Source organism: Larimichthys crocea, chromosome XV, assembly GCF_000972845.2.
Source record: "Larimichthys crocea isolate SSNF chromosome XV, L_crocea_2.0, whole genome shotgun sequence".
In the NCBI taxonomy this organism is placed as follows: domain Eukaryota; kingdom Metazoa; phylum Chordata; class Actinopteri; family Sciaenidae; genus Larimichthys; species Larimichthys crocea.
Window position 1 is genome coordinate 14,021,585 of NC_040025.1, and position 24,600 is coordinate 14,046,184.

The following is a 24,600-nucleotide window of genomic DNA, read 5'->3' on the forward strand; positions in this document are numbered from 1 at the left end:
TGTGTGTGTGTGTGTGTGTGCGCGCCATATTGCTCCATATTAGCTCCAGTATGGCTCATTTTCTTCTCCAAGGAGAAATAAAGGAGCCATTAAAAACACTAAATTGAGATTAGCAAGGTATTTCCCTTTAATCTCAAGTATGACTCCCTCTAATTACTCTGTCTCACCTATTGCTCCGAGTGAATTTAAGGAGAAACATATGAGAAACATTTTAGACAAAATAGAAATTAAACTGAGTTGAGAATCTCAAATTTGTCTCCTGAGCTATAGAAGAGCAAGCTTTGAGCAGTAAAATTTTCCTCTGGCTGTGTGTGTGAGAGAGAGATGCAGTGGACAGGATAGGGCAACTCAGAGGGAGAGAGAGGGCTGGATGAAATTGAGAGGGGAAAAGAAACAGTCGCTCTGATCTTTACCTGGATATATAAATTTCAGTTTTCACCGGAGGATCGTCATATTTATAGGCTTAGGAACATGTATAAGCGTGCAATGTTTGAATTTCAGAAATGAATCCACTTAATGCATCCATTAATCTGTTCCTTTACAGTGAGGACCAGTGGCGTCGTTAGGCCTGTTTATTCTTAAGCCCCCCTAAATAGTTTAGTGTTGTCTTATGTATATATATATATTTTTTTTTTACAAAAAACCCTGACAAATTTAATATAAAGCAGTCAGCATATCACTTTAAATAATTAATCAGGTACCTGCAGCTTTTAGTAGCTACTTCTACTGTGCACACAGAGCCGAATGGAACAGCGTTAGGAGACGAACGTGAATGGATGGATGCGCAAATGGATATAAGAAAGTTTTTCAGGACAGTAAGTATTCATCACTGCTGGTAGTAACAGTTAGTTAGCTCCAGCAAAGAACAAATCAAACATTTTTTGATTTGTTCTGTTGCCTGGACTGCTGTGTTTTAATATAGCCACAAGATATCGCTTCAATTAGTAAAGCAAACAGGTAACAATACAGGTGACACAGATGATCAGTTGAGATTTTTCTAATCTCATTTGTGAAGAGATGAGGACTTTAATCCACTGCAAGGAAATGGCTCTTAGAAAATGTGTACCCTATCCTGAACACATTTTACTGAATAACCGGACTGTAAAATGGGAAATGGAATTTAAAAAATGACTTTTTTTGTTACCAGAATAGACACCTTTATTTAACACTTATGAGACAGGACTTTATGGGAGACAGAAGGTATGTGACATGCAGAAAAGGACTGGGATTTGATCTGTGGTCGGCTGCATACATGGCATTAAACTCCACTATGCCATGGCCACCCCACACTAGCTTTATGTCCCATCCCGGCCACCCTGGTAAAAAATGTCCTGGATACGCCACTGCCAGTCTTTGATTTCTGCCATGGTGTCCCCATCTGACAGGTGACAAACTAGCTTCACCTGAATCAGTTAAAGTCACAAAGGTCAAGAAAATCTTGTTTGCCTTAAAGACATCTTGTAATGGATTTATGACAAATGTTTAATGTTACATTTGTGAGGTGAAATGAGGCTGTAATGACAGTCCACCTACATCTTCATTGGAAAGAAATAATTCTTTTATAGAAATTATTGGCACAAAATACTAATCTCACTGACAGACAGATTACATTTGCTGTGACTGCTTTATGGTTTAGCATGTTTGTATACAACAGTGTCGTCGACATACATTTGTTTACTCCTTATGTAAGCACCAAACCAACGTATGTATTTTTCTAATGCTGAGTGTTTACAGCTACTAATGTGTGTAACACTGTTACAGTGATGATAAATATTGAAATATTTATATTTAACATTTAATCTGTGTCTATAATAACCAGATCCTGACATGTAGATGTGACATGAGGGTTTTCTGAATAAAGAGCACTAACGTGTACATTACACGTGAACATATATACATACATATAGTACACACACACACACACACACACACACACATATACATATATGTATATGTGTGTGCATGTGTTGGTTTGGTGCTTACATAAGGAGTAAACATTTATAATCATCACTTTAAAAGTTACATACGTTGTTTTTGGTGCCTGTTTGTTTCCCAGATATATTAGTGTGTGTGTGAATGGGTGTATAAGAGACATTAACTTAAAGAACTTTGTAGAAAGGCGCTTTATGAAGTTCAGTCCATTTCCTTGTAATAGTTTACGGGCAGATCTGCCTTATCCAATATGGCGGACCCGTGGACGTACGATTCAGCGCCCAATGCGGCGTCTATTTATATATGTCTATGATCCAACCCCTCATCAGCACCCACAGACCTGAATTTACAAAAAGGAGAGACACCACACACACATATGCGCCGGGGCGAAACGGTGGCGGCCGTAACAATATATAGTTTACGGGCAGATCTGCCTTATCCAATATGGCGGACCCGTGGACGTACGATTCAGCGCCCAATGCGGCGTCTATTTATATATGTCTATGATCCAACCCCTCATCAGCACCCACAGACCTGAATTTACAAAAAGGAGAGACACCACACACACATATGCGCCGGGGCGAAACGGTGGCGGCCGTAACAATATGCTATAAATAAAAGGTGTTCATCCTTTTTCTGCTTCTGTTGTTGTTTCCAAATCCACCTATGTAATATAATAACTATTAAATATACTTGCCTCTCGCTCGTGATTAATAAAAATTCCGTTAAATGTAAACGTTAGTGCTCTTTATTCAGAAAACCCTCATGTCACATTACATACATTTCAGGATCTGGTTATTATAGACACAGATTAAATATTTCAATATTTATCATCACAGTAACAGTGTTACACGCATTGGTAGCTGTAAACACTCAGCATTAGAAAAATACATACGTTGGTTTGGTGCTTACATAAGGAGTAAACATTTATAATCATCACTTTAAAAGTTACATACGTTGTTTTTGGTGCCTGTTTGTTTCCCAGATATATTAGTGTGTGTGTGAATGGGTGTATAAGAGACATTAACTTAAAGAACTTTGTAGAAAGGCGCTTTATGAAGTTCAGTCCATTTCCTTGTATTAGTTTACGGGCAGATCTGCCACATCCAATATAGCGGACACGTTAACGTATCGCAGCAACGGACCAACCTGCTCAATGAGGCGTCTATGTATATACAGTATATGTATATATATATGGATATGTCTATGGACGACCTGGCCTACCTTCTGAGGCACAGCCACCCAATAGTAAAATGAATTGGATAGTCAAATGAATCATGTGCTATCATGTTCTTTATACAAATGATCTTGGCAGACCTGCTGCCAAAAGACACAGAGGGTTTTAAACAACAGCTGGCTTTTATGTCTCTACCACACCAATCTACCTACCTATGTTTTCTCTAAATTTCTGCCACGTGAATTAAGTTTGCTGGCAATTAGTCAACACAATATAGTTACAGTTAAGGCAGATTCATGACATCAGTTAATAAACAAATGAACAGTGTTGACTTTGGAAAGATCATCATTTTACCCTGACCTTCACCAAGTACTTTGAGTTTCCTAAACACAAGTGAGAGAAATGTGATACACATTCTTTCTTTAATATGTTGTTGTTTCCAAATCCACCTATGTAACATAATATATATTCAATACACGTACTGATACATTAGTGTGTTCATGAAAAGATGTCTAAATAGAGCTGGTTGCTAGGCAACTGGGCGTGACACCACTGTTGGGCCACTTGGTGATGGAGCCACATGTGGTGCTATCATGCACACAGAGCCTAAACTCAAAAAAAATTGGGCCAAAATGCAGGACTGCATTTCAATCACATAGAAAATTTACATCTATTTGAATTAAATAGGTTTAATATAAATCAACCTAATACACTTAAGGTAAAGCAAAACTTGTAACTTGTAAAAAATGTATGTAATAGTACTAATAAACCCAATGTGCTTCCATTACACAGTAGTGTAGTAGTAGCCAGGTTTATGCATTCAGTATTAATAAAGCCAATTTGTTTGTCCAAACCCAACAGTGAAAATGAATGCAGTCATTTTGAGTTTATTAGTACTATTACATAAATCTTATTAGTTTATTTATATTAAAACTATGTAATTCAAATGGATGGAAATTTTCAATGTAATTAAAATGCATAAGTGGCCGAAATATTTTTACCTTTCGCTTGTAATGTAATATGGTAGCCTGTTCACCAAGGGATGTCTAAACAAATCCTGTCACTTCATGAAGTACACTTGTACAATCCAGTGTGATTCTCCTCTTACGAAGTTTATCATTTTTTAGTTCTTGCTGACAGTGTCACAGAGGAGGCTATAGTGGTAGTAGTGTGAAACTGGACTGCATTATATTTAGAACTGTTTCTAATATTATGTCCCTCTCATAAATAAATAATCTTCTTGTGACAAGTCTTGTTATAAGCTTCTTGTCACTCTTGTTGTAGTGAGTAAGAGATCGATTTAATGGGTGATATCAATGAGAACTACAATTAACAGAATGCCATTTCTTACTTAGCACAAGATGCAATATTTTATACTTTAACAGAGAATTAATACAAATCTATCTCTCTATCTATCTTTTGTATATCTATTGGCCTCTCTTCCTGCAGAAACTACCATTTGTTTCCAAATTTGATGTTGTCTGTCATTTTAATATCAATAGCAGTTACAGCAAGACATTTTACCTTATTTTTACGTATTTCCAGTCAATTTAAGCATTTATAAATATAATAATTTGCATCAGAAACACTTTCACTCAGATAATATTCTCTCATTGTTAGCACTCTGCATGCATTGATTAACGTTTAATAATATTGACAAACTTCAATATTCATGTACTTTATACATGGATATATTTTGACCAGCTACACCAAACGGCCACAGGATGGCACTGTTGTTCAATCTGTATGGTTTGCTTTACAGTTAGTGATCCAATAAAACGTGCTCTGCTCCACCAACAAGCTAGATGGAAATTCAAAATAAACTCCAATAGAGAAAACACAGAAACTGTACACTCTCATTTCATCATCTCAGATCTCCAGTGTTCTTGTCATTGGTAGCTGGATTATGTTGGATATTCTAAGTTGTAGCAATACATGTATTTTTTTGTTTTTTTATGACAAAAGATGAGCCTATCTCTAGAAGTTATGTCGTATTCTCATCCAGTTCTATCCAATATGGGAACATGATAGCTTTGTCTCTATCAACTGCAAGAAATCACCTCCTACTTTGTCTTGCAAGCAGAGAGTTTCTATTTTTGAGGTCATAGAAGTAAGTCTTTAACATACTTTCTGTCCTGACAGATATAATTTTGGTAAACTATAGCTGTTGTAAGGTCAGATAACCTCAGAGGCGTCTGCAACTGACATCATTGTTATCTGACTAGGCTGAATGGTTGTACTTAGTGTCATCAAACTGATATGACCTCTGGGCCAAGGTCCCTAATTAAAAAGTAACTTTCTGTTACAAAGTGAAGGTAAATGGTGATTTCCTTTTAGAAATAAAGACAAAATCTTCAGTCTAAATTTTAGTCTCTTGATTTGTGCACTTGTGAATCAAGTTAAGTATAAACAAGCACTGCAATGTGTCACATTTTAAGATTGGCCTATAATAACTTTTCTATTTACTTTATCAACTTTTATTTCACCATATTAATCTATGTATATACTTGGTTATTAGCCTATATGTGTTTATGATTGATAAAACGTTCCTGCATAATTATTGTATTATTATATTGGTTATTAAATGCCAAGAGTTGTGCGTCTTTGGACATGTAAACTGATTTATCCAACTGGAGTACAAATGCCTCCACTGTTTGTGGTTTCTCAATTATCTGCACCCTCACATTTACCATTATTTTGGTGAAAATTGTCAATTATTATAACAAAACCTGGCGGACCCCCAGCAGTACCTCTGCGGACACCCTAGGGGTCATGGACTCCTGGTTCTCTTTAAAGCTAAATGTTTTACATGGAAAATATGAGCTCAGCATTTACTAGAGTTTAAATTAGCCAGAGATTTGTCAGACTAGTTATGACTTTTAAAATAGTACTTAAGGGTTAAAACACAACATGATTGCAATGCAGTTCATATTCCTGCAACTACTGTTTTTACAGACTTACAGGACTTTTAATGGAGTTCTGTAGTGTTATATTTGACTATTTCTACCTATCCTTAACACTGTCCTCTAAAAAAATAAAAAATAAAAATGTAAGCACTTATAGTCACAGCATGTGAGTGATGAAGAATTTCTCCATTGTAATGATACTGTTCCCTAACTGCCTGAGCCCCAGTAATCAGCCTAAAAAACAGTAAAGTCTGGCTGCTTTTGTTCACTCAATGGTACTTTTATCCACATGTGAGGGAACAGAAAGAAAAGCCTCTTGGTCTGCAAGTCTTAGTGGTGAACCTCTTCCCCTGGATTGCATTGCAGATATTTGGAATACTTCAACATCTTTAAACTCCTTGGCCACTGAGTCCATGCTGTTTCAGGAAATTATCAATGTGAGGAGGTACACACACAACTTAAATGCTATAAGCTGCTGCTACTCTACAGTTATCTTTCTCTGACTACTAAAGCCAAGTCTTTGTTTTAGCTTCTTGAGCCCCTCAGTGAAAGAAACCATTACAGGGATCATAAAGATTGCTGCTTAAATGTTAAATGAATCATTACCTTATATCATGACATGAAAAGATGTAAGAGAAAGAAACTTGCAAGTTGTTGCATTTTTCTGTCCATATACAATCCATAGGATTCACGTGGTGAACAATGCTGTCATCACTGAAGCAGCATCTTTGTACCAGTGGTGTAGGAAATGTCCATATCAGTTATGTAAGTTAAAAGATAAATCTGAGGGGTCATAAAACTATTATTATTGAGGAGGTTATTATCATTTTATCTTTTTATTCTTAAGTTTATAGGGAAAATGTGTCTTTGGTGAGACTTCTAATCTGAAGCACAGTTTTGATATTGGCCATAAGCTAAAAAGACTAGAAACCTCTAGTTAATGCAACATTGTGTAACTTTTCTACCTTAAAATTTATTGATTTTTAAATCATTTTAATACTACACTGACTTATTGTTGTTTGTCATTCTGATTCGCTGACAAGAAGTACGTAACGCTTTACAGCACTAAGTCACGCACCACTAACTATTTTACAGCCTGTGAAGAGGAGGTTTTTAGGCCCAAGGCACAGGCAAATACTGATGGGGCGCTGAGCTGGCGTCATCCCAGAACCAGAGCTGGGCAAGAGGAGAATGCAACTGGGCTCAGCAGCCTTTATGGACAGAGGTGAAAAGACAGAAGAGGACGTTGGTGGAGAAAGCTATGAAGAGAAAAGAAGCGAGTGACTGAGCAAGAGGCCACCAGACAAGAATAAATCTGGGGCTGATTTCATAAAATAAAAGGCTGAAAGACAGATGCCGAGCTAGGCTTCTTGCTGTTGGACTAATATTAGCTGTCTGCTATGCCTGTTGTTGCACTTAGCCAACAATACTTCACAGTGCTTTGCATCCCCTTTTGAACACAAATCACAATTTCATATAGTATGTCAAAATAGGGGACCAATAGATCCTATGGCAAAAAGTTTGTGGCCTGTATTAATAGCTTCATTTTGCAGTGAAGTATGAGAATATCCCTTCAAGCTATATTTCACATTCTTCTCAACTAGTCCAAAACTATATATTTTGTTTTGTATATCTGAGTGATGTTAAGATCGACTCTTCAATCAATTCTCTAAAATTTATGTGAAAACTGACAACTGACTTTAATTTAGTTGCCACCTTTTGTGTTTTGTGAAACAGAGCACTTCAACATCTTTAGCTATGATTCTGTGTTTATCTTTAAGACGAGGTATCACAGATCCAACCACGGCATAGCCTGGATCACATTTTTCACACCAGCAGTCCTGTCATGTGCATACAGTATAAATATTAGCTGAACACAATTAAATGGCTGTTATGGACCCTGTGTGACTGACAGGAGATTAGGACTGTTTTAAACTGTCACCATCAGACCTCTGCTCTGGACTTTATTCACCACCGACCAAATGAACAAAGTGATTTTCTGCTATCAATCAGCCATTAACATTGAAGTCTATGTGTTGCAACAGGAAGAACACTTAAATGTGTCAAAGTGGTATAAAGTAAGCCCTTTGTATATGCCAGCCATAGAAGACGTCTGTACATCTAAACAAGACCTCCTGTTGAGCTCTGCTTTATTTCATCTTAACGCTGTGGAAAACTTGTATATCCAAAAGGGCAGCTTTTCAGGAAATAAAGAGCACATAGATATTTAACAATAACGAATGTCTTTTTTTAAAGGGGTGTCATGGACCTAAGAGGTTGGAGAATTTTGTCAGTCATACAGGAAATTTTATTTTTTTATTAATATCTTAAAGCATTAAAACCTAGAGATATGAGGTTTTTACCTGACAGCGATGATGGGCTCTCTCCATTAGACAGAGGAGAGGCCTGTGAAACATTTGTTCTGTGTTTAGAAAAGTATTTAGTGAATGCCAATAAAGGAAACAAAGGGAGTGCATGCATGTGTCGTATGCAATGTTTCATAGTTTTGCATGTCTTAACCCCTCTCTGTATACAAAATGATCAAGTAAAATGTAAACCTAAGCTGAAGTGAAGTGACTTTTATAGATCTCAAAAACACATTCATCTTGAAATGACCACAGACATTAAACAGTATTTAAATGTTTTCACTAAAGCCTTATCTGACTTCTTCTGCTGAGTGTTTTCTTCTTTCAGGTGCATTTTTTATTTAAGTACATGGACCCTAATGAAAACACTCTGTAGGGTAAATCGAGCTCTGTGTTTATGGAGACACAGGACTCTGGAAGTCAATTAAATGAATAGTTTTTGGTCTTTCATAAACAACGTTCCTTGAATTCTCAGTATTGTGTAGTGTTGAGGGCCAAAAGAGAAAAAGATTATTAACTATAGAGAAGAAGTAACATTTGGAATAAAAGGGTGATTTGTCTTAAAATGTCCTTTTTTTTTCTCTTCTTCTTTTTTTTTTACGGTAAAACATCTGTGCGTCATAATATTTATCTTTACTTATTTTCAAGCTACAGTACGTGCTTATTTCATCTCTTATCTCCTGCTGCTTTTCTTGCTCTCGCACCAGAAAAAAACAACAGATAAATATTCAGTTTTACATAATTTATTAACCCCCCCCCCCCAAAAAAAAGAATGAAATGTTTGAACAAAGTTAACAATTATTTTCTCACAGTATGAAAATTTTAATGAAAATTACATCTACTGCATACATCACTTTTTTAAAATGTCCACAGCAGCATTGGTGTCACGTTAAAAAGCAATGTGGTCCATCTGCTATTTACACTGTCTCTGTTGGTGCAAAGGAGCAAATTGTGCACAGTACATTACTGTGTAATACATATAAAGTCAATAACATGTGGTGAAATACAGTAACACTTTACTTTAATGTCTCCTGTTTAGCATGTATAGGCAGAAGATAAACACTTGACGAATGGTTCATAAAATACTGTGCAGTAGTTGTAAGCAGACATAAGTACTTATTAATAACAACATCTATAAGTGGATGCTGACAATATGACAATGTAGTGAAACAGCTGTAATAATATGAATACTTAATATGCTTTAAAGAAGTTATAATTGTTGGCAAATACTGTACATTAATAAACACAACTACATCTGCTTACGACTAAATTTTACAAACAATTCATTAAATGTTTATTTAGCGTTCATAAAATAGGATAAAATAAAGTGTTATGTATTATGTACTACTTTATTTCTTGTGTTTCACAACAGTTCAGTTTGACAGAATTTATCCTCACAATAGAGCTGTTTCTAGTCAGGTTCCCATCCGAATGTAGCGCAAACTTTCACTGAATTTCCAGAAAATTCCGTCTTCTGGGCAGCTATCAGGAGGTGAGTCAAGATAAACAGTAGGTAAAGCTAATTCTTCAGTCAAGTGCCAGTCAAACCTCAAATCGTGGAAAATGATGATGAAAATGTGGCATTTATGTTTGTTTCATGTTGCAGTTTCCTCATTGCTCCACACACATCTGAGGTTTTCGTCTCATACGCTTAATGCATTCATTCATCAAGTCTGTTTCCATTGCACTTTGATACGCCAACTTTTCCACCTTAGCTATATGTAAAAAAAAAAAAAAAAAAAAAAAAAAAAAATATATTTTTGGTGGTTCCACCAGGTTTTTATGTGCAAAATGGGTGCATGGAGTCTTGTTTATTGTGACTGTTGACATCCTGTTAAGGGGACTCAAATATCCAAGATGGCACAAGATGGTTTACAAAAACCTGCAGTGCTAACGTCACCAACAGCACCCTGGCTCGGATTTTCAAAGAACGTTTCTTCTTCTGTGAAATCTAAAAAGAGGATGTATTGTGCAGACGAGGTCAGATTGAGTTCGTTAAACAGGCTGTCCATTCTGCCACATTCAGGTACCATCTCTCCAAGTTGGCAGAAACTGGATCCCCTTTAGGTGCTACTTACTGTAGTGTCTTGTAACTTTCAAGATGGCAGGCAGTGATTATCACAGACAAGACAACTAAAGATCTGGTGTTTAGCACACTATTATGTGTCCTTAGGCCTATGTTAGCATTTCCTTCTGTCCTCTGTCTCCACCAACTCTGTCGGCCTCATTTCTCAGCTGCTCCAAGTCCTCCTCTGAGCTGCAGGCGCTGTTCTGCATCCCCTGGGAGAAAATCCTGCGACGTGAATGGGCACTGAGATCCAATAGGTCAAAGGAATCTGAAGAGAATAGGCTATCCTCGCTCACCACACTGGAGGGCCGGCTGTGGCGCCCCTCAGTGCCTCCTGTGGACTGGAGGAGATGCTGCAGGGCCTCTGGGAATATTGTGGGGGCTGGGGAGGAAGACAAGTGGTGATCGTCTGGAAGATCCAGACTGCGAGAGAACTTGCCGTTACGTTTCAGGATACCCTTCCTTCTTCTTACTGCCTCTGTGCGCATGGTGGGGCTGTCCTCTGCCACCGGGAGACAAGTGTTCTGTTTGTGGGAGCTCAAATCAGCTGCATCACTCTCTTTAACTCCTGCTCCAGACACCCTTTTTTCTGAGGATGAACCATAACCCGACTCCCCAACATAAAAGTTCTTTAGTATCCCTTTCTTTGGCATTTTGGATGAGGGCTGACTGAACGTAGAGGGTGGTGGCAGACTGGTGGACAGGACATCAGCATGCGCTTGGGTGAGTGTATGTGATCGAGCATACATTACAGCAGCATTACATGGTTGGGAAGGAGAGTTTTCTTTAGGAGGGCTGTGAAAGACTGAGTCAAAACTCCTCTGGGGTTTCAGAATACCTTTGGGTTTCTTTCTTTCAGTGGTGGAAGTGGCGGAAATCACGCCAGAGGAGGAAGCTGTTGGACAAACACCACCACAAGCTCCCAGTGCAGTCTGGGGAATTGCATTCTCTTTGCGTGACTTCCTGAGGCTTGACATTCCTCCGCGTACCCTTCCACGGTCACTCTTCAGAGGTAAGCTGAAGTAAAAGGGGTGGGGAGATAGCGTAGGTGGACAGGAAGTGTCTGACGATAGGCATCCTGGGTCAACAGTCATGTTGCTGGTAGCCGCGACCCGATTTTGCCAGTCGATGTAGCGAGCCAGCAGCGGGGAGGGGCATTCTTGGTGTGGCGATGAAGGGCAGTCACACACACCCTCTTCAAAACCCCAGTTCACCCACCAGTGGTTGGCCACGTCCTCTATCGTAGCCCTCTCGTCCACATGCACTGTCAACAACCAGTCGATAAGAGCGCAGGCATCTAGAGGAAACAGAGTCAACAGTTATTCATAGCAGCCACACTGACTAAAGTGTTGTGATTAACACAACACACAAAGCAATACAATGTTGATGGAGGCATGGACACTGTAAAGGTTTACCTGAGGGAGGGTTGGGTCTACGGTAGCGTCCTTGGCTGATCTGCTCTGTGAGAGTAGTGTGGCTGGCCCCATCAAATGGCATACTGCTGTAAACCAGGGCATACAGCAACACCCCCAATGCCCAGCAGTCCACCTAGCATGGAAAACACACATAATGAAGAACATATCACACACAAAGCTCAGAAAATTCAGGATTTCATACAATGAGGTGATGCAGGATTTGATATCATTTTAAGCGTGACAGTCTAAAAATGTGCCTCATGTTTAGATTTTCTATGACATTCTGCTTAAATTTAATATTTTTTAAGATTTAATAAAGGTTTTCCCCCGACCCACTTACTGTGACTCTTCTGCAGCATATGCACAACCAGTGTTTTAAGGCTGTTCTAATAAACATTGTTTTTTTTTCATCGCCCACAACTTTCGGTTGGTGTTGGTGCATTGCTCAGTTGCTCAGTAATCATGTATTGAATGAAGAGTGTTTCACTATGAGTGACACACTATGATGCAACTGAATGGGATACCCATAACTCTAGCAAACTGTTTTTTTTTTCTATTAAGAAACTAGGAATGGCATGTGTTGACCCACCTCTGGCCCCTGGTAGGGCAGTCCTTTCACTATCTCTGGGGCAGCATACAGCGGACTTCCACAGTAGGTCTGCAGCAGAGTGCCCTTCTGGAAATGATTGGAAAGGCCGAAGTCAGCCAGCTGCAAAATAAGAAAATAGACATTTTGATTAGAATCATTTTTGTCCCTTCTGAGCAAGTATAAGATTAGATAACTTTATCAATCCCCAGAACGGAAACTAGAAAAATAACATAGGAAACAAATCACACAGCTGCAGTAATAACACATTTTCCAAGAGGACATTGTGTAACTTTGGAGTCTGCCAAGCCACTAAGGTATTTAATACCTAATAATAATTTTTTACTAACTTATTAAGTACTATTAATAAATCAAAGGCCAGTGACAAATTAGGCTAAAAATGGAACTAATAAAGCTGGAAATACATGTTAAACAGAATCTTGATGTCAAAAATAGGATCAAAACATACAAAACAAAAATCATATTCAAAGGTTTTACAGTTGTGGACACAAAAGACCAATCCAGCATGTGTGTGTATCTGTACGTTCACATGTTTGTGTAAACAAGAGGGTTTACATCTCAGTCATAGATGACATAACTGCTTAACAGCTGCCACACCGGACAACACAGACCTCAGACCAGACTGCTGTCTGCCTGTGTCATACACACAACGCTTCAACTTTATGACATAACGGACGAATCAGTTAACGCTGGACCCTTTCACAAACTCATTCATTTCAACGCTCACACTCATCCTCGCGCAATCCAGATTCCTTTTCAGTGACTATGTACCGCAAACTCTTACCAACGTGGCGAAAACACAATACCTCAAAGCAAATACTTTTAAATGAGCTAAAAATAGGTATGTTGAGCTTTTGCCAGTGTAAGTGTGAGTGAGGAAAGAGAAGCGGGCCAAAAACATCAGGCTGCTTACACTCACATAACGGAACAATCACTCACTCGAAGCTGCAAGAGCCATACGCAGACATACCGAGGCTCCTCTCTATCTGAAGAGATTATTAACATGAGCACCAGTCCACTATCAGCCCCTCTGGTGTTAAAAATACTCAACGTGACAGCTTTATTTCCGTGGAACAGAGGTTCAGGGGGAACACAGACCTCACAGACGGAAGATGACATTGTGTACACAAAGGCTGATATTATACCTACAGTGGTAATGATGTGTAGACTGAGCTACTCAGTGTATACAGCTTTACTGCATGCAGCTGTGTGTTTGTGTATGTGTGTCCTGCAATGTAAATGACACCCTAGATACATCTGTGTGAGGCCCCTGAAGAAATATTCCTCAGTGTTCAATTCCAAGACACACTCTTTCTTCTAAACATACAAATGACTCCTGTACACATGCCTGGGAATTACATGGGCCTGTTTTGAGGAGCCATCGTCTCTCATACACATGCTGGACTGAAACAGATCGTTGGTAAATGTTCGTAGCCTGTCGGTGCAAATTTCTGAGCTGCCTTGTGATAATATCATGTGAGAGGAAAGTGAAGTTTGGCTTCATAAGAGTATCAATTTCCCTTTTGTCCACTGAATAAATCAGCTGTTCCAACTTAGACAAATCTATAATTTCAAGTCTGGCTAGGAACCCTTGTTGCATATCTTTCTCCCTAGTTTTTTGTTATCTTTCTACTTTCCACTGCCTCCCTATACTAATAGACACAGTTTTGATGTTATTTTGTGCTTAATAGAGTGGTTACTTACTTCTAGCCGCCCTGTATGGTATAACTTTTCTAACAGACTATAAAGTGTATCTTTTGTTGCACTAAAACAGTTTGTAATGTGTCACTGTAGTTGTTTAACATAGTTTGTTCTTTCAAAAAGCTCCTTTAGAAAACAGAAAAACTTCTGAGATGAAAACAGTCAAAGCCGACCATGGAAGGACAAAGTGTGTTGTTAAATTATAATCTTAAAACTTCACCAAGATACACCATTTTATCTACACATGCTGTTAAGCAGCTGTTGTGCTGACATAACACGCACATGCATTGCACAGAGGCTTGGTCATTTCCTGCAGCGGATGCTGTGAGAGGCCGATGTGGTAAATCTGAGGTTTGTAATGAATGAATAAAGAGCTGCGGAGCGGTCTACATGTAGTGTTTTCTTTTGATGGACAGGCGGAGCGTACTTATATTAAAACCCTCCGACTGGCACGATCACCACTGGATTCCCTGCATTCCCCTTTGGCCGTGCACAGCTCCCATATAAGGAGAGGAATACCCAAATAAGGCAAAAAAATGACCCCTGGGTTATTTTATTAAGTCCTGGCAGTATGTTTGTGCTGGTTCAGTGTGCATGGCTTAACAACACATTAAAATTACTGTGGGCAGAAAGTGATCCAATGTATGTTCTGAATGTGCACTTTGTTTGCATTTGATTTTGGAGTTGGCAAGATAATCCATTACCAGCTGCACTATGTGAAGCTTTATTCCAGCAGCAGTGGAAAAAGATTGCTTCCTCAAATGAATCAGCCCATGTATATAGGCATAACAAAAGTGCATTCAGGGTCTTTGGATGAGCCATAACACTGAGGGCAACGATTCTTTTCTCAGACAATATCTATTCTTCTTCTTTTCTGCTGGGATTCTGTAAATTCTGTAAAAGTCTCATTTATTTTCCTAAACATGCATGAAAACACTTTTGTGCTTTATCGGTCTTACCTTTACGTTCAAATCTTGATCCAATAGGATGTTCTCCAGCTTGAGGTCTCGATGCACAACGCCATTCTGCAAGAGAGCAGAGAAACATGAGGTCCTGTGCTGCATCGCACTCCTAGTTTACAATCAGATGTCCTCCCTCTGCATGCAAACGTAAAGACTGAAAGGTGTGAAGTTCACAATATAAACCCAGCCTGTGACGGAAAGGCCATTTGTCTTTCATTTATAATTTTATAACCATTAACATTCCACATGGGCCTCGTGTTGCAGGGCCTTGTGTCTAATCTGAGAGCCTCGAGATTTGCTCTTAGACGGTTTAATCATTAAGAGGCATGAGGAAGTGCTTTGTTTGGGTTAATTCATCTGATGAGATGCGATTTGATACCCTGATGGCATTAAGCACCTGGAAGCCAACTAGAGTGTAGGCAGCTGTGGAGCCTGGTGAGGAAGGGCTGGAGTACAGTGGAGGTTTGATGGGAAAAAGGGTCTGTTGCATGATTGCTTGTGTCATTGAATAGGTTGCAAATCATAAGAAGAGACAATGCTTCGATAGATAACTGTGGCCACCCAGGAAGCCATGTGACACAAGGAAACTTTAAACTTTGCTGTCAGTTTATCTTAAAGCCACTGGGTAGTGAGCCATAATAGCCTCTCTTTTCTTTCATTAATTACATCCTCTTCAGAGCACTTAAGTGGAGGAAAGAACCTATGACCTCAGACAATGTTTTGTGCACATGTAATCCTGTGTGCATGTGCATATGTAGGCCAGAGGAGGCCAGAAAAAAAGAAGGGAGCAGAAGCAGAAGAAATGTGACTAACCAGACTATTATTCTTGATATGTTTAAAGGACTATGAATAGATTTGGATAATTGCAAAAAAAGAAAAGAAACGAAAAGAGAAAAGCAGCATGTGACCTGAAATTATTTCTTCTCTTGAAGCCTCAGTAATCCCTCAATTTGGCCTGCATACCTCAGAAGCACATTCAATAATTCATTCATGCCGGAACATTCGTGTCTATTTTGGGAGAACGTTTGAGGGCATGAGGAGCATGAAATCCACCTCCCTGCATACTACAAAGGCTACAGAAGCTGAATGATCTCTGAGTTTAATGTGAGGGGATTCATGAAGAAGCCAGACTGCCAAAAATAAGACTAATATGAAAACAGAAACATTTCTCTCATATCCAACTCAGCTGACTGTATGGCACAGATCCTCCTCTGGCAGAGGTGCAGTACTTCTGCTGTACTGCACTTCTGTATTAATAGGATTTATGTATTTCCTTGATAATTCCTGTTTTCTGGCACTGCTGTTGATTTTATGTACACAACTATAAAAACAAAGAAACAATAAAGAATGTGTTCCTTTACAGTGATCTGGAGTGATGCAGAAAACTCATTTAAGGCAGCAACAACATGTTTGTTAAATGTGTCAGTGTGTGGCTGTGAAAAACAATCAAGGGATAATGCGCTCTTAACCCAGAGAGATCTGAAAACTCAAGTCAAGTTTTTCTGCAGTATTGGGATTAGGATTTAGTGGATTTAGCCGTACTGTATTTGCTCGTGCACTGTTGAATACCACTGCATGCATTTAAGCACGTGCCTAAATGTTTGTGTATGTGTGTGTGTGTGTTAACCTTGTGGCAGTAGTGGACAGCAGATGTGATTTGTCTGAAGATGCCTCTGGCTTCTGTTTCTGGCAGTCTTCTCCTCTCCTGGATGTAATCGTACAGCTCTCCTCTGCTGGCGTACTCCATCACTATCACAATCTTATCCCGGCTCTCGAACACTGCACATAGGACATAGGACACATTTACAGTGCAGCATTAACACACGTGTTTTCATGAGTGTTAGTGCATGCCTGTTACACTAAACAGCAATGACAGATGCTATTCTTAATGCAGAGAAATGAAGACCGTACATATCTGCATACTTCTGGGAACAAATTCATCTGAACTGCTGGTTTCCAGTTGATAGTTGAAATATGCTCATATGTATCACCTTCAGTGTCTCATTCACATGACAAAAAGTGTCGACAAGATAACCCAAAAATATTAGACTTCTAAGTGATGAGGCTGTTGATATTCAATATCCCGAACATTCATTTTTTTAGGCTCCAGCCCCACCTTGACCCTGATGAGGATATACGGTTACATTTAATGGATAAATGGATGTAAATGAATCCCCTAAAAAAAACCCAAACCGAGTTAGTCCATCTCTCAATACTGTTTTCAAAGACAAACATGTTTAATGGTTCACAAATGTACAGATTCATTGTAATTAATGTTGTTGGGGAATATTTTCATCTGAAGGACAATTTATGTAGGTTTTTGCGCAACAATTCAGACTAATATGATAAAGGAGAATGACACCACTTTGATTTAACAGCACCACTAATATGCACTGTAAGTCACTGAATATGAATCTGAAATCAGATTAAATATGTCTGGTGATTGAGTAAAAAGCAATAATAACAATATTCGAGACTTGTGTAATGTGTGTATGTTGTGTTTGCAGACTTACCCTCATGGAAGCGAATGATGTTTGGGTGCCTGAGCGAGGCGGTGATCTCGATCTCTCTCTGGATGTGAATTCTGTCCAGGTCGTCAGTGATGTGCTCCTTGCGGATCGACTTGATCGCCACCTGAGATAGAAGACACGCTATTAAGTCTGTGCACATTATATGAACTATGTGAATCACACATATTTGAGCCCTCTCTGGTGATTAAGTGTGAATGGTTAACTTCAAAAAAGGATAATAAACAGAGCTCTATAGCTCATCTTCCACAGCAGGAAAATAGCGTTAGGTTAGAAGGGGATAGTTGTTACTCTGGTGTACACTTTGTATGACACTCGTTGTTGCCATTGATCTGGTGCCAGTACACACAGATTCCTCTTTAATTAATCGCTCTGCAAACCCACCAGTCAACTCATTTTTCCTTCCTCTCCCTTGAGTAATGAACATTAAAATGCACAGTTCATGATTTTTTTTTTGCATAAATATGCATGAAAACAAAGATATACAAACTGTTGATACAAATACACACACACTCTCTCTCTCTCTCTCTCTCTCTCTCTCTCTCTCTCACACACACACACACACACACAAATCAGTATTAGAGGTGATTATGTGGGTTGGATCGTGAGAGCAGGTCTCCCGTGATCTGAGCATGCTCAGAGGCAGAAAATTGACAGCTGCACTGTTCACACCCTACTTCATTAATCCCAGGCACTCGCTGTACCCCAATGTAAACCCCAACCTTGAACACACACACACACACACACACACACACACACACACACACACACACACACACACACACACACACACATACATACATACCAAAACATACACCCCAACACGAGCCCCTAAACCTCTTTGGATAGAGTAACTGTCACCAAAATGGCACCATACAAGGACAAGACAGAAACAGACATCAGGGTGGCCTATTTAGAAATACTGTGAACTAAATACAGGACAACAAAAGAGTGGGAGATGTGGTTTCATGTGCACATGAGACAACAGTGCTACTTTGTAAGGTTGATATCCTAACATAGCTCTGTTCATACCCCTGTATAATTCTGTCAACCCCTACAATGTCCCTATGGACAAGCAGGCCTCTCCTCTGGGTCACAACTCCAGCATTCTCAGCTGCCGGAAAAAACGTCTACGAGACATTAGAAGACAAAATTCACACGCTCCATCAACCACCACAGTTATGCAACACAACACAAACACACCCCAGGGAACTCCCAGGACTGACCTGACTTTCTATAACTGATGTGACACTGTTCAGTGAAGGAGAATACTCGTGTTTTTAGATTTGTTTATACATTTTTTAAACACTGCTGGGATATTGGTCACATCATCAGATTCTCTATTCTGATGTAGCATCTCTGTCCATCCAGAGGTATTAGGTGCTAGGTCAGAGATTAGGCCACACATATTTAGTGGCTGTCAGCTGAATGGCCAATGTCCAAGCTTGGGGGGGGTGGGGGTGCTATTAACGTGTATGCTTGAATGCCTGAATGCTTGAGAATGTTTTCTGACCCAAATACCTGCTGGCCGGGAAAGCAATGTGAGGAAGGAAAGACGCGAATATGAAATAAGCTGCAGGGATGAGCAGGGAGGACATAGGTGCCAGCTATCAGGTGAAGGGAATGGATAAAGTATGTCAGAGTATGTGGCTAGAAGGCTTGTATTCTACTATCAAAGCTCTAACTTAGCCCCTGGATGTTGCATTAAGGCCTGATCAGCAGAGCACAGAGAAGAGACACACTCTGGGCACTGTTCAGCCTTCAGGGCACTAAGAGCATTTTTTAAAAGGGTACATGTGTGGAGGAAGTGTGTGTATGTGTGTATATGATCTCACCCTTGTGCATGCAAATGTGCTGTGTGTGCGTCATGTCTAAGTATGACCTCTCAAGTATCTTTCTCACTGACAATGTCTCATTGTTCAACCAAATAATATGCTACGTGTGAGATATCGACTAAAAGTGCCAAACTGCAACAGGATGCATGTAGAAAACATATTAGCTATGTGTGTGAATCATAAAGATGATATCCGATATTCTTTGCATCACTGGAGAATTAGTGTAGAGGAACACACTGTACATGTTATGGTACATCCAATACAGATGTACAGTATGCATATAGAAATTGATGATATTCTGCACAAATATTTCATAATAAGAGTTGATTTAAACCAGACAAAGCGGAACATTTATTTTCCTTCTCTTCCTTACTTCGTATTTATTGATGTGGCTCCAGTGCACTACTTGTGTCTCGCCAACAATTATTGATGTGGCTCCAGTGCACTACTTGTGTCTCGCCAACAATGCCCCCCCCCCTTGCACTAATTATTAGACTGCTGGCTTATTGCAGGTGTTTTGTGTAATGTGTGTTGTGAAGTTGTGACGAGGGTTCCAGGTGGCACACACACTACACAGGGCATATCCCAAGAGCCAGAGCATCACTAAATACCTCTGCTGCATCTGTGAAAGATTTAACATCAGGATCAAACAGGCTCCTTGCCAAATAGACACTTGAACCCGTCATCCAGCTATGCACACACTGTCCCTTGACCTAACCAGGAACTAGTACTACTAGAATGCTATGCCGTATACTGATGATGGGAAATAGGAAATGGGCATGCAAAAACTCAGACGCAAAAAGAGAAATAGGGTTAAACAATATGCAAAGGGTTTGACTTGAGTTTCATACTTGTTTGGTTTCTTGCTAAGAGTTAGATGAGATGATTGTCTGTACATTATTAGCTTTGCTTTGGGATGCTGTGGAAAAACTAGCCTGTCGCTGTAAAACCACAATGTGTTGTTTGAGCAATGTGTTTGATTGAACAAACAAGATATAATCTGTTAAAGGTCCAGTGTGTAAGAGTATTTCTTTAAGGGAATATAATATAATATATATTAGTGTATAATTCCCTAAATATAAGACTTACAATAAGCCATTTATATCTACAGTGAGAGAGGGTCCTCTTCCATTGAGTCTACCATTTTGAACCGCCATTTTTGTACAGAAGTCCAGAACAGACCAACTAAACACTGATCTAGATATGGTCTTTTATTTTTTATGTGAATTTGACAGCCAGAGTTTTTCCTACATGCTTTGAAGGAGAGGGTGAGCCGTGGGAGAGTATTCATTTTAGTGCAATCCGCAACTTTACCGCTAGGTGTCACCAAATCCTACACGCTGGACCTCTAATTAGTACGGTTTAGAGTTGTTGGTCGTCAGATTTTGTTACCTTCATACAGACCCAGGTTATCAGTTTCCTCCTGTTTCCAGTCTTAATGCTAAGCTAGGCTAACCAGCTGCTTCATAGTGGACAGATGAGAGTGGTAGCAATCTTCTCATATAACTCAGCAAGAAATTGTATGAAAGTGTGTTTCACAAAATGTCAAACTATTCTTCCAGTCTTGCAAATAATATAATTAATTCTATTTTGGTTACCGGTGTCATGTTCACCATCTGCCTGCACAGCAAATCACATTTCATCTCTCATCTTTCCTAAAGCAAGCTAAATTAATTTAGCATACGACAACAAAAAACACATCTGTGAGTGTGTTTTTTTTTTTTTTTCTGCTAGAAGCAAAACAGGCATGCTTTTCGTCAAATGGTGGTACACAAGCTAAAATCTGCACACACTGTATATCTTATGTAGCTTTTTGTAAACAACAGTGCACAGAATAATAACATCTTAATGTTATTTTTTCAAGCATGGCTGAAATGTAAAGACAAGTCTGGTTTCCCACCAGTTTAAATGACCTACAGCACAGATTACTGGCCCTGCATACCCAAGACCTGGTATTCATCATCCTTTCCTCCCAAATCATCCTGTACATTAGTCACCTCCTGCAGCCCTCAGACATTTAACAGGGACAATCTTAAGTCAACTCTTTACTGTAATCTCACACCATTGTTACTGCCTCCTCTTCCTGGTCCTCTTCCTCCTTCTTGCTCTAAAACGATCTCCTCCTCCTTCTCCTGCCTCCTTCCCGCACTCACACAACAGCCCCCTGGTCTTGTTTCCAAAAATAATGTCCGTTTTGTTTCAAAGAATCCTTGGTATGTGCTGGCTGCTAGCTCAAAGAATTCAGCATTTTCCCCTTGTCCTACCAAACACACACTCACACAGACACACACACACACACACACACACACACAGACTGCATAGCTTTTTCTCTCTACTCCCTTCTCTCTGCATATTCTTCTACCTTTTCCTCTGTCTTTCACTCCCTCTTTCTCTTGCAGATGTCTAAGGGTTACAGTGAAAGCAGCCAGAGTAATTATGCCAGTCTCACTTCCACAATCTGACTGCAAAAAAACAGATTCTCCCTATTACAGTGTGTTTATTTACCTAAAAAAAACAGAAGGGGAATTTGGGGCAGATGGGTTATCTGTATCTCTTTGAGCTCAGAGCACAGCAGAGTGAGGGATTAAAGCCTGACAGTAGACTTAAACACACAGTCATGCAAACTGATTTGGCTCTTTAACCTGGATACTGAGAATGTAGAGGTAAATAAAAAACATATGTTATTCATATGTCTGTCCGAGTATGCTTGTGCGTATGTGTGACTCTGAGACCTATTGTAGTAGTTGTATCCCCTTGTTTAAATGCTGAGTGAGTCAGACCAAAGGCATCTCAGCCTGGCAGCACAGGAAGCAAGAATTGTGTTCTGCATCAACCCATGAGCTCACCCACAAACACACACATATGCCCTCTAGGAGCTCAACCTCCTAATTAATATTTAAAAACCAATGGCCACCATTTTTGGAACAGCAGCACACACACACACATACACACACACACACACACATACTGGTGAACACATGCACACACACACACACATACTGGTGAACACATGCACACACATTCCTAGGGAGACTGCTGAATACCTCCCAGGAAGACAAAAGCATGAGCAGCATATCAAGTCACATAAAACTTTTGTATGGGTCAGAGGAGATTAAGAGGTCAAATCAGAAACAGGTTCATCATAATCTACATTTACACATCCCAAGTAACTATTTCATTCTGCATGTTAAACATTTAAGAATATATAAAAGAAATGCATCCATCAGGCACACAGCTGTAGAGGGCTTAAACTCATATTTTGCATCATGATCACCATCACTCACCGTCCTCCGGCTTGCTCTCTCCACCGCCTTCTTCACTTTGCCATAGGTGCCTTTCCCCAGAGTCTCCATCACCTCATAGCGGTGTTTCAAGTTGTGTTTGTGCTGGTGCTTCTTCACTTCCATCGGCGCTGTGGCGTCCTGTGCCCGGCCCACCGGCTCCAAGTCTGGATTTCTCTCTGGGTTGTAGAGACGACGACTGTGCAGCCTCGGGGACTCCTCACCGGCATGGTGACCGCTGGATGCCGCGTCCTGCAGACAACCGAGCTCGGAGTGATGCCTGGTGTTCATTGCGCCTCTGCTGTCTCCCTCCCGTCTGCCCATTCTCTCTGCGCACTTTGCGCACCTGTCAGGAGCGGTCTTCACTGGGACTGGACCCCAAAATGACTTTAAGTTCTGAGCAAAAGCTGCTAAAGCCGAAGAGGTCGCCCATATAGAGCGTTATCAATACCGCAAACTAGACTACTGGTTTTAAAATGAGCACATTCAGACGATCCATCCGATTCATGTGAGCTCTCCTCCCCTCTCACACAGCAACAGGAGCGATGGGAACCACATGGTCTGGAGCGATGGGTGGAGCCTCCTCATTCCACTGCCAGCTTTCATAGCAACATCCCGACGCGTCACAGTCGTTTGCGATCATTTTGGGTTTTCCGAGGGCTCATATTTAACCGGCTCAGCAGCAGGAGAGAGGAGATGAAGGTATGTACGGAATGTCATGCGGGTCAGACTCTCATCCTAAATCCACCACTTCAGTCAGGCATGTTTACTGATGCTTTGCCATGCGGTGAGCTCAGAAAAACTAAATCCCAAAGACTTTGAAGAAACTGGGAGGAACTGGAGGAAGGAAGGAGGCAGTAAATGATAGTTCCTGCAGGATTCAGTCTATTTGTTTTCATTTCAAATCCACAAATAAATAATAAAGAAAGATAAAAGGTTGTCGATCTATGGAAAGTTTATTACTTCACATGTAACCTTATAAAGGAAATGAAAATAAATGGGATTAAAGGAGCACAATATCAATAAGACTTACAGTTTGTTTACAGTTTTATGGCTACAGTGTCAGTTAATAGGTATTGAATAATTAGTTTTGCCAATATGTAAGAACAACAAGTGATTACTGTACAATTCAGGGACTTTTTGACAATCAAAAAGTCTATAACAAGAATCACAACTATCCAGTTTAATTTATTTATCATAACCAACCAAGCCCTACTCTATATTTAATAAGTTAGTAAAGATCTGTACAGCATTAACTTTATTAATTTTCTTTTCCATCTTGTCAAATGCTGCTATACAAGACTATTCTCACAATAATGTCAGCATCTGTCATTTGTTCAAAGGTTTCAGCAAATGCTTCAAGAGATTTGGAAATATTATGTATTCACTTTTTTTGTTAAAAGTACGCTGAGAAGATCAATACTACTCTCATATTTGTCCCATCGGTATGAGTCAGGAGATAGATGGTTAAAACTGGAAATAGGGAAAAACAGCTAGTCTGACTGTCCAAAAAATGAAAAAAGAAAATACCTCTGAGCATCTCTGACGCTCACTGATTAACAGGTTGTATGTCATTTTTTATAATCTGTACAAAAACGAAAGAGCAAAGACATAAATTTGTGGTTATGCCGTAATGCAATCTCAAATTCCAAACCTAATGGCTGATGACAGTTTAGCTTTTAACTTTTAAAATCTTTTTTCAAACATTTATTTGTATATTAATGCAGATTAATGTTTATAGAGATCAGCCAAAAAGGTGAGATCAATCTCTGTTCCACGATTGAGCTTCAGACTCCATTAAACAAACGAGATGTAACATGTT

At 39.6% G+C, this 24,600-nt stretch overlaps 1 protein-coding gene across 1 annotated transcript; it reads right to left on the reverse strand.

Annotated features, from left to right (window-relative positions):
- Positions 1–9,138: 9,138 nt before the first annotated feature.
- Positions 9,139–23,444, reverse strand: LOC109137909 (NUAK family SNF1-like kinase 1). The gene is made up of 7 exons (XM_019256467.2): positions 22,782–23,444; positions 17,648–17,768; positions 16,762–16,913; positions 15,132–15,197; positions 12,454–12,573; positions 11,865–11,997; positions 9,139–11,746 (listed from the first exon to the last, which is right to left on the reverse strand). The coding sequence occupies exons 1-7, from the start codon at positions 23,100–23,102 to the stop codon at positions 10,557–10,559; spliced, it is 2,103 nt and encodes a 700-aa protein (XP_019112012.1). The 5' UTR covers positions 23,103–23,444; the 3' UTR covers positions 9,139–10,556.
- Positions 23,445–24,600: the final 1,156 nt, after the last annotated feature.

Bases quoted from the DNA above. Each gene is read 5' to 3' on its own strand.
- LOC109137909 (XM_019256467.2), bottom strand. From the start codon at position 23,102: ATGGGCAGACGGGAGGGAGACAGCAGAGGCGCAATGAACACCAGGCAT. The intron at 17,769-22,781 runs GTGAGTGATGGT...CTTCTATCTCAG, and splicing joins AGAGAGCAAGCCGGAGGACG to GTGGCGATCAAGTCGATCCG. The intron at 12,574-15,131 runs GTAAGACCGATA...CTTATTTTGCAG, and splicing joins ATCAAGATTTGAACGTAAAG to CTGGCTGACTTCGGCCTTTC.